General features: G+C 46.0%; 2 protein-coding genes across 2 annotated transcripts in view; both read right to left on the reverse strand.

Moving 5' to 3' along the window:
- Window positions 1–10,526, reverse strand: part of LOC125802521 (uncharacterized) — a 94,178-nt gene extending 83,652 nt beyond the window's left edge. The window contains exon 1 of the mRNA XM_049480964.1: window positions 8,319–10,526. Coding sequence (XP_049336921.1) covers window positions 8,319–10,526 — 2,208 coding nt within the window. The remainder of the gene's footprint in view (window positions 1–8,318) is intronic.
- LOC125801684 (trace amine-associated receptor 1-like) lies at window positions 4,416–5,497 on the reverse strand. Its single transcript, XM_049478498.1, has one exon. It carries the CDS (start codon window positions 5,465–5,467, stop codon window positions 4,442–4,444), a length of 1,026 nt encoding a protein of 341 aa, XP_049334455.1. The 5' UTR covers window positions 5,468–5,497; the 3' UTR covers window positions 4,416–4,441.
- Window positions 10,527–11,079: the final 553 nt, after the last annotated feature.

The raw sequence follows: 11,079 nt of genomic DNA on the forward strand, positions 1-11,079 counted from the left end.
GGAGATTTGAGGGGAGGTCTGACTGTAAAACGCTTTGGGAACTCCAAGTGACCTTGTAGTCCTTGAGCAAGCCAGAGGCTGAGCTGATGTGATGGTAAGTTGTTGTGTATAAATCGGGGGTAAGTGTTGTTTCATCTAGGATGGTGGGAAAATCCAGAAGAGCATGAAGAGCGGAATTAGGGAAAGTGGAAAAGGGGTTGAGTGTTGCGAAAAGAATGCAGTAAGACAGATAATGAGAAGAGAAGGAGGTGTGGATTGAGAGCGTGAGGCTCTCTTTTGATGTCTCTGATGACCGGAGAATATAATGTGATTGGAAAGGGTGAGGAGATCCTAGTACCAGTTGAGAGAGAATTAAGACAGAGCGGTAAACTAGAGAAGGAAGAACGGGTAAGAACAAATGCTGGTGAGATCAGGAAGGCAGTGTGGAGGTCTAAGGAAAGAAAGGTAGGGAATGAATTAAGTAAGGTGTTTTAAGGCGCTGCCAGCCTGTTCAAATATAGGAGTGTACTGGAATAACAGCATAGAGGGTGAGGTCCTAGAAGTCAGAAATCAGTTGAAGTGGAAAGATTGTGTCGAACGACTGAATGATGCACATGGTGTACATGTAGTTTAAAGGCCCCAAAAAAGAAGCCACTGCTCCCCGTCGCATAGCAGGAGTGACCAAGGAAGTTAGACAGGGTGCCCATGACGGTCCAACTTGACCCGAGTAAGTGAAGTGAGGTGTGGGAAGACGATGGGGAGATTGAGGGAGGACGGATGGACTGATGAAGGGGAGGGATGAGGAAGGGATGAGAGAGAGAGAGAGGGGAGGAGAAAAACAAGCCTGAGCGGCGTGGCTGCCGGGAGCAGCAGCGGTGAGAGAGAAGGAAGTTGCAGAAGTCTGAAGGAGACATCGCGATAGCGGCCAGATTGGGCCGAGGAGCCAGGAGAGGAGACGTCACCTGCGGCATTTGGGGAAATACACACCATAATCAAGGAAGGCAGCCACGCAGTGGTGGTGGAGGAGATAGGGTGGACAAGAACAGCCGGTCGTAGAAGACAGACAGGTGGAGGACCATCGTGGACCAGGTAACATGCAAGGTTGTTAAACAAGCAGGTATAGAGAAAGTAACAGTTTATATAGGGAGGAGAGTGGAAGGAGTGAAAGTGTGGATCTCCCCCTAACTACTTATCCAGGCTCTAAAGTAGCAAAGCAGCCCCAGACCATTAAATTACCATGTTGGACTTTCAGTATAATGTTATTTTTCTGAAATTGTGTTGTGTTTTTTGTCAGATGTCACAGGACACTTTTATGTGTACTCAGGTTATCTTTGTCTGATATTAAAGTTTGTTTGATAATCTGAAAAATGTAAGTATGAAAAAAACAGCAAAAATGAAAGAAAGGGGTCAGAAAGAGGTCAGACATGAGCTTTGATATGAAAGGGGTTCCTTGATCTGTGAGGATCTCTTTTGGAATTCCACCCCCGACTCATTAAGAGCACCAGTTCGAATGCCACCTCCTTGGACATTTCTTTTCGGAGGGAGACTGCATCAGGGAACCTTGTTGCATAGTCGAAAGTGACCAAGATGTATTTGTGCCCCCAGGTGGACTTCGGCAACGGCCCCACTATATCCATTCCAAGTTGTTAGTATGACATGTCAATAATGGGCAGCGGGATGAGCAGAGTGGGCTGGGGCTTGTAAGGGCCGGTGAGCTAACAAGCTGGAAAACCACCCTGATGGACAGCCAGTAGAACCTCTGCTGTATCCTGGCCAGCGTGTTTTATGCAGCAAGGTGACCTTCAAAGGGGAGGTTGGTGGGCTAGGTGCATAACAGTGTCAATGTGGTTGCAAGGTATGAGGAGCTGCTCCACCATTTCTCCATTAACTTGATGAGATGGTTCTTGATCATGAAAAAGGGTGTGGTGAGGGCCTCCCGTGGCTCACCGTCCACCTTGCACACATCCGCCCACACCTGCCACATTCTCTCATCCTCTTGCTGCTCCCAGCTAAAACCCCCCTCCCTAAGCACCTGTTTGGCCGGCTTCTTAGTCTCTTCGGTGGCACTCCTGCCTGCTGCTTTCTCCGCTTGGCATCGCTACCCACAAATACTCGAGGAAGGGGCGCATCATCATCGATCTTTCTGCCCTGCACAGATCTGCCTTGCCCTCAATCAATAGTTTGATTCCCAGTGCTGACTTCTCAATGTGTTATGCCAGCATCAACAATGCTATCTCAGTCATCCCCATCCTAGGCATGCTGCCTGGCTGGCTAAAGCCAACGTGGTCTTGGCTTTCAAGATTGTCGCTCTGCAACCCAACCTGGCACCTTTTTTGGGGTGCGTTGGCGCGGGCGCTATTATTTTGCGGTTTGTCTGACCTTTGGCTGAGTCCCTGTCCAGGATTCTCCTCAATGTCTATCGTATCCCATATGTCATTCATCTTTTGGACGATTCCTCATCCTCAATGCTCCTCTCCGGTCCGCTACTTCACCCTTCTATCTCACCCTTCTAACTCACCGTCCACCTCGCACACATCCGCCCAAACCTGCCACATTCCGCACACTGCTCGAAGCAGCAACTCCTCTCTCATTTAGGGCATTCAAATTACGCTATGCGTATTATTCCCCAAGGCAGGTCCTTCATTTCCCATCTTCTCAACCTCTCTTCTTCTGTCAACTTTCTTTTACAGACTGTCACCTTGAACCAGGCATGCATTTCTGAGCTGCATTTCTGGCTTCTCCTGCTCACCCAATGGAATGGCATATCTTTTATCCATCATCCTAATGTTTTTGATCGCACCATTTTTTTCCTCTTCACTGATGCCTCCCCTGTTGTTGGATTCAGAGGCTATTGTGGCACATGATGATGGAATTGATCATGATAGATGATGATTGTTGGCCTTTATTGACCAGTCTACAGCTGATAGTGACTCCCCCACTTTACGGCAATTGTACACTGTTGTGGTTGCGCTGTGCTCTGGGGTCACCTGTGGACCAGGAGTATTGTTTCCATTCATTCTGACAACTCCACCGTCATGGACATCATCAATAAATTGAGATCAAACAATCTCTTTATCATGCTCTATCTTTGCCATCTCACCTGGCAATCAATCCTACATCAGTTCTCCTTCAAAGCTTCACACATACCTGATCTATCTAAACCTACTGCTGAGGCTTTCTCTCGCTTTCACCTACAGAAATTCAAGACTTTGGCACCGCACATGGACCCACAGCCCTCTCCGACTCCACCTTATTCCAACACCATCCTCCCTCTTTAGCTGAGTCTAGTATTGTCACGGGTGAGACAAGTATAAACAAGTATAAACCAGCTCACCATTGCTTCCTAGGATTTCATAATTAACTCTGTATCTCCAAGCACCCTGTCCACCTACTGAACCAGCTGTCTGCCTTTCTCACCTTTTCCAGCATCCATTTTTTTATTTGCTCTTCCACACTTAAATTCTACTTCTCTGCCATTAGTTTTCTTTCTTATCCTGTTACTGGGATCTCCTCACCCCTTTTTCAAGCATCACCAAATACCTCTACTCATCAGAGGCATTCGAAGATGGGAGCCACGTTCCCTTAATTAGCACGTCCACATCACATCACACATTCTGCATTACTGCCTTCAAACACTCCCTCTATTTCTGCCATGCTCAAACCTATGTTTATCCTGGCTTTCTTCGGTTTCTTCAAATTCACCACCTCCACTACCTCACAAAATCCTCTCACCCCCCCCCCCTTCCTTTCCTGAGTAAAGGGCATGGATTAATCTACCAAAATTAAGTTATGTATATAATTCCACTTTGCCAGTATTACCCACACCCTTTACTCCTCCCACTCACCCTCTATAGAACCTATATAAAACCCCTATATCACTACCTTTCTCTGTACCTGCAGGTGGAACAATTTTGCACCCCTCCCTATCTTCCTCCTTCTTCCTCTCTCTTGTATCTCTTCTTGGGGGGGTAATGTGCTCACATTAATTATTTTTTTTAATAAACATACTTCCAGGATCAACTGTATATTTATTATTTGTGAGATTTGCAGGACAGCACAAAACATGCTTTTAATAACCAAGTGAAACACAAATTCCAGCCTTGGTTTTCATTTCCCAAAGTGCCTTAATCAGAAACACATTAGAAACACATTTTAGCTAATGGCAGAATCAGTGGATTTAAAACTATGAAGGGTTATATACACAAATTAATGTCTATTATCCACAAAAAAGAAATATAAGCATTGGTAATCTTTTTAACTCATTCTAAATAAGTGTTCAAATATAACTAAGCATAATGTGTTACAGATAATTTTCAACTAAATATCTCAAAAAAGCTCATGTCAAAATAGTTTAATTGATGTCAAGTTAAACCTAAACTTTATTCATTTTCCATTTTTTCAAGTAAAGTGTAAAACTTTGACTTCGGACAGTTTGTTTTAAATGAATATGTTTCTATATTTTTTAGTGTGAAAACAAGTTTGTTCTTGAAGATCCTTCTTGAAATATTTGACCTGAAATAATCATCCTGAATGCTTTTCTAAACCACTTGTAGAAGAAAGCATAAACAATAGGATTACAAGTAGAATTTAAAAGTCCAATCCAACCAAGCATATCAATTAAAATTGGAGGGACTGTGTAACCAATATGAGGATTAATAACAATACAAATGAAAAATGGAGTCCAAAGTGACAGAAATACACCCAAAACCACAGCCAGAGTTTTAGTAGCCTTTGTCTCTTCTTTGCTTAAAATTGATTTTATATTGTTTTTACATTTTGAGTCCTGAATAGACTTTGCTTGCTTTTGTGCAACATGGAATATCTTTATATATATACTGAGCATCACAACACCTGGGAAATAAAAAGAAAAGACAGAGGAAACAGTGTACGATGCTGCACTTTGAAACAACACACAACCTCCTTCACATGCAACATTCTCATAGTAAAACTCTTCAACACCCAGAATATTTAGCTCTAGAAATATTATCATAAACCCAGCTCCAGCTGAGACACTCCAGCAGATGACAATCATAATTACTGTGACAGAGGAAGTAATTTTACTGTGATACAGCAGGGGATGACACACAGCATAATATCTGTCAATGGATATAAAAGACAGATTTATAATGGAAGCAGAACATAACATGATTGCAACACTGCTGTGTATCTTACAGAATATATTTCCTAAATACCAGCAAGTTTCTACAGACTGTACCATAACAGGAGGCATAAAAAGAGCTCCCAGCAGCAGATCAGTTACAGCCAGAGACAGAACAAGGAAGTTAGTTGGCATGTGAAGCTGCTTAAAATGAACAACAGTTATAATGACAAACAGATTACCAAATACTGTTAAAATCACCACTGAACCAAAGAACAAATAAAGTGTCACCTTCAAAACAAGAGGATAGACAAACTTAGGACAAGATCCATTTAAATATTCATAGCAAAAAGCAGTGATCTCCAGCTTCTCAGTGTAGCTTGCCTTCATTCTGTTGAGTAAATTGTTTTTCTCTGTAATGTAACCTATAAACCTGCCGTCAGATCTTATGTTGAATTTGCTAGGAAAATAAAGCCACGCAGTGATCATTTATATAATATGCTCAGCTACCACCCTCCCAGTCATGTGTTAATATCTCATGATAATAGTCATGACTGAAACCGTTGTTATCCTTAAATGAGACAACATAGATCTTATTTCTTATTTCTTCATGTCTTTGTTTATGTTTGGTGGAACCCGGTACATTACTGTTCAAATGAGGCTTGTTGTTTAAATTTAGCCCTAAACAGTCACCCCAAAATGACCTATTTCACAGTTCCTATAAAATCTGTGTAAAGTTCCTTAAAGCACTCTGTCCATCATTTTAATTCATTAAGTCACCAAGGAACTTACAGCGCTGTGAAAAAATATTTGTCCCTTACAGATTTCTTCAGCTTTTACTTTTATCAGAGTTTTTACGATTATCTAACACACTTTAATCCAGACAAAGATAACCTAAGTAAATATAAAAAGCAGTTTTTAAATAATAATTTCATTTATTAAAGGACAAAATCTATCCAAACCCATCTAGCCCTGAGTGTTCAAGTCTTTGCCCCCTAAATGTGATAACTCAGTTATGCCACTTTTGGCAGCAACAAATGTTATCAAGCCGGTTTCACATCTCTGTGGAGAACTTAGGCCCACTCTTCCTTGTAGATTTTTTAAATTCAGACACATTGCATAGTTTTTGAGCATAAGCAGTCTGTTTAACATCATGCCAGACCATCTTAATTGGACTTTGACTAAGCCATTCAGAGCTGCAGAACACAAGGTCATAAACTTAAGGTCATAAAATGATGGACTGATATTCTACTTTAGGATTTTCTTAAAGAGCAGAAATTTTGGTTCCATCTATTACAACAAATTTGCTAGTATTGGTCTACGCCCTTGCCTGGACAGAGAAAAAGAAGAGAGGGCGGGGTGAGCTCAGAGTATTTGGGCTGGAGTTCGGGGAAGCTTGGCTGGAAAAGACAGCTGAAACCCCAAAAAGTTGAATCAGAACATTCGACTAAGGAGATTTGAGGGGAGGTCTGACTGTGAAAGGCTTTGGGAACTCCAAGTGAACTTGTAGTCCTTGAGCAAGCCAGAGGCTGAGCCGATGCAATGGTGAGTTGTTGTGTATTAATCGGGGGTAAGTGTAGGATGATGGGAACATCGAGAAGAGCATGAAGAGCGGAATTAGGGAAAGTGAAAAAGGGGTTGAGTGTTGCGAAAAGAAGGGAGGCACATGACCTGTGCAGAGCATGAATGCAGTAAGACAGATAATGAGAAGAGAAGGAGGTGCAGATTGAGAGCGCGAGGCTCTCTTTTGACGTCTCTGATGACCGTAGAATATGTGGTGATTGGAAAGGGTGAGAAGATCCGAGTAGCAGTTGAGAGAGAATTAAGACAGAGCCGTAAACTAGAGAAGGAAGAACGGGTAAGAACAAATGCTGGCGAGATGTGGAGGTCTAAAGAAAAGAAAGGTAGGGAATTAATTAAATAAGGTGTTTTAAGGCTCTGCCAGGCTGTTCAAATAGATTGAAGATTCAAGATTCAAGATTTTTATTGTCACGTCACAGAGTACAGGTGTACATGTGAGTGAAAAACTTGGGTGCAGATTCCCACCAATGCGCAAAGAATAATATTTACAAGAGAGTAATAAAATAATATAAAATATATAAAAATAGGACATACAGATAACTTACAGTATAAACACTATTTACAATACACTTAATTACAATAAACATGATAACTTACACTATAGACAAATATTGCACAGAACAGATATGCACAGATGTAGATATGCGGATAGTGTGGAAGTAGTCAGTATGTGACAGTATAGCTATGAGTAAGTGCAGGTAAGGAATGAGTTGAGTGGGGAGTGCAGGGGGCAGAATGCTGTATAATATGGGAAAGTCTGATAGATGCAGTGTAAAGTAAAGTGCAGGGTGCAGAGTTTGTATGGGTGTCAGTGGGGTGGGTTGGGCAGAACACCGTTCTACTGGCTATTCCACAGCCTGGTTGCTTGGGGGAAGAAGCTGTCTCGGAACCGGCTGGTTCTGGTCTTCAAGCTTCTGAGCCTCCTTCCACTCGGCAGCTGTGAGAACAGGGAATGGCTTGGATGGAACGGGTCCTTCATGATCTTTTTGGATTTCCTCAGGCAGCGGTTGGTGTATAAATCCAAAAGGTTTGGGAGCTCAACCCCAGTGATGTACTGCGCTGTGCGCACAACCCTCTGCAGGGATTTCCGCTCCAGAGCAGTACAGTTCCCATTCCAGGTGGTGATGCTGCCCGTCAGAATGCTTTCCACAGTGCAGGTGTAGAAAGTCCTGAGGATGCTGGGGTTCAGACCAAACCTCCTCAGCCGTCTGAGGAAGTACAGGCGTTGTTGTGCCTTCTTCACCACCCGTGTGGTGTGTTCTGTCCATGTCAGATCCTCGCTGATGTGAACACCCAGAAACTTGAAGCTGCTGACCCTCTCCACCGCAGTCCCGTTGATGGAGATCGACGAGTATGCTTTCTCCTGCTTCCTGAAGTCCACGATCAGCTCCTTGGTCTTGCTGACGTTTAGAGAGAGGTTATTCTCCTGGCACCAGTTTTCCAGGATGTTAACCTCCTCTCTGTAGGCCGATTCGTCGTTGTTTGAGATCAGGCCAACAATTGTTCTGTCGTCAGCAAATTTGATGATGACATTGGAGCTGTGTCTGGCTGTGCAGTCGTGGGTGTACAGGGAGTACAGGAGCGGGCTGAGCACACAGCCCTGGGGCGCTCCGATGTTGAGGGTCAGTGAGGAGGATGTGATGTTGCCCATCCTCACCACCTGCTGTCGGTCTGACAGGAAGTTCAGGATCCAGCTGCACAGTGTGCTGTTCAGACCCAGATCCCGGAGCTTGACGTCGAGCCTCGAGGGAACGATGGTGTTGAATGCTGAACTGTAGTCCACAAACAGCATTCTCACATACGTGTCCTTCTTGTCCAGGTGAGAGAGGGCAGTGTGCAGGGTCAGGGTGATCGCATCGTCAGTGGATCTGTTCTGCCTGTATGCAAACTGCAGTGGGTCCAGGGTGGCAGGCAGTGAGGAACAGATGATATCCCTAACCAGCCTCTCAAAGCATTTGCTTATGATGGAGGTTAGGGCAACAGGTCGCCAGTCATTCAGACAGGTGGTGTGGGCAGTCTTTGGAACTGGCACAATGGTGGCCAGTTTAAAGCAAGCTGGCACAACAGAGAGAGAGAGTGATGTATTATAAATGTCCGTGTAGACTGCTGCCAGTTCTCTATAGCAGGCTTTAAGCACTCTCCCGGGAATGCCATCCGGACCAGCTGACTTGCGTGGATTTATCCGCTGAAAAGCTCTGCGCACGTCAGCTTCAGAGACGGAGGGTGGGATGGGATCAGCGGTGGGCGGGGCGCACTCTGGGAGCGCAGCGGTGGGCGGGGTGCACTCTGGGAGCGCAGCGTGATCTGCCTCGAATCGAGTGTAGAAGCGGTTCAGCTCCTCTGGCAGCTCAGCGTTGGTGCTGGTCAGAGTGTGAGAGCTTCTCTTGTAGTCAGTGATAATGTTCAGACCCTGCCACAAGCTCTGGGTGTTGGCTGTGTTGAACTGTGCTTCCACTTTCTCTCTGTACCCACGTTTGGCCGCTTTTATGGTCCTACGGAGAGCGTAGCTGGCTCGTTTGTACTCCTCCGTATTTCCAGATCTGAAAGCGGCGCTGCGTGCGCTGAGAGCGGAGCGGACGTCACCGTTCAGCCAGGGCTTCTGATTGGGGAAGACGCGCACTGATCTGAGGGGCACTACGTCATCCACGCACTTGCGAATGAAGGCGGTGACTGTGTCTGCGTACTCGTCGATGCTGCTTGACGAATCACGGAACATCTCCCAGTCCACGTGATCAAAACAGTCCTGAAGCATAGCTTCCGATTGGTCAGACCAGCGGCGTACCTCCTTGGTGGTGGGCGGTTCTCGTTTCAGCCTCTGCCTGTAGGTGGGCAGAAGCAGGATGGAGGAGTGATCTGATTTGCCGAACGGGGGTCGGGGGAGGGCTTTGTAGGCTCCTCGGATGTTAGAGTAGCAGTGATCAAGCGTCTGGGTTTTCCGCGTGAAGCATGTAATGTGCTGAAACAGTGCTGGACAAAAAGTTTTAAAGTTTGTCCGGTTAAAGTCCCCTGCAACAATGAGTGCAGCCTCCGGGCGCGCGGTCATCTGCTTGTTGATGGTCTCGTGTAGCTTCCCGAGTGCGAATTCCGAGTCCGCGCGCGGGTGTATGTACACTGCCGCTAAACACAGTCCTGTAATCTCACGAGGTAGCCACACCGGCTGGCAGGAGATGATCAGATATTCCAGCTCCGGCGAGCAGAAAGACTCGATGAAATGTACATTCCTCCGATCACACCAAGCATTGTTGATCAGGAAACATACACCACCTCCCTTACTTTTCCCAGAGAGCTCTTTGGATCTGTCGGCGCGGTGCAGAGAGAACCCCGCGGGTTCTATGGCGTGGTCGGGAATGTCCGCGGATAGCCAGGTCTCTGTGAGGCAGATCACGCTGCAGTCACGTATCTCCCGCTGGAAAGCGATCCGTGCGTGGAGCTCGCACAGCTTGTTGTCCAAGGACTGCACATTAGCCAGCAACAAGGTGGGAAGAGGCGGACGGTGAGCGCGGCGTCTCAGCCTGACGAGCACACCGGCTCGCTTGCCTCTTTTCCGGCGTCTGCGTCGCGTGCGTGGCCGGGCGACCCAGGTGAATGGAGCCTCTCCGATGTTAGGGAACAAAGGATCAGCGTTGTGGAACTCAAAGTCCGGTTTGCGGTGAGTGATCGACGATCTGATTCCCAGGAGTGTTTGTCGGTCGTATGTGACGATGCCAGTAACATTCAGTGCAAAAAGAGTAACAAGCAAACACAAAAACAAAGAAAAACTGCTAAAATAAGTGGGAGCTCGCAACACGGCAGCCATGCTCGGCGCCATCTTGATGACGTATGCGCCATCTTGATGACGTATGCGCCATCTTGATGACGTATGCGCCATCTTGATGACGTATGCGCCATCTTGATGACGTATGATGGGAGTATATGGGAGTGTACTGAAATATGGGAGTGTACTGAAATAACAGCATAGAGGGTAAGGTCCTAGGAGTCAGAAATCAGTTAAAGTGGAAAGATGGTGTCAAACGACTTTGTGGAATGATGCACATGGTGTACATGTAGTTTAAAGTCACAAAAAAAAAGCCGCTCTCCACGTCACGTAGCAGCAGTGACCAAGGAAGTTAGACAGGGTGCCCATGACGGTCCAACTTGACCCGGGGAAGTGAAGTGATGTGTGGGAAGATGGGGGGCCGATGGAGGGAGGACGGATGGACTGATGAAGGGGAGGGATGAGGAAGGGGTGAGAGAGAGCGAGCGAGAGAGAGAGAGGGGAGGAGAAAAACAAGCGTGCCGGGAGCGGCAGTGGTGAGAGAGAAAGAAGTCGCCGAAGTCTGAAGGAGACATCACGGTAGTGGCCAGATTGGGCCGAGGAGCCAGGAGAGGAGATGTCAGTTGCGACAGTTGGGGAAATACACACCGTAATCAAGGTAAGCAGC

This window comes from Astyanax mexicanus, chromosome 1, assembly GCF_023375975.1.
Source record: "Astyanax mexicanus isolate ESR-SI-001 chromosome 1, AstMex3_surface, whole genome shotgun sequence".
Lineage (NCBI taxonomy): Eukaryota > Metazoa > Chordata > Actinopteri > Characiformes > Acestrorhamphidae > Astyanax > Astyanax mexicanus.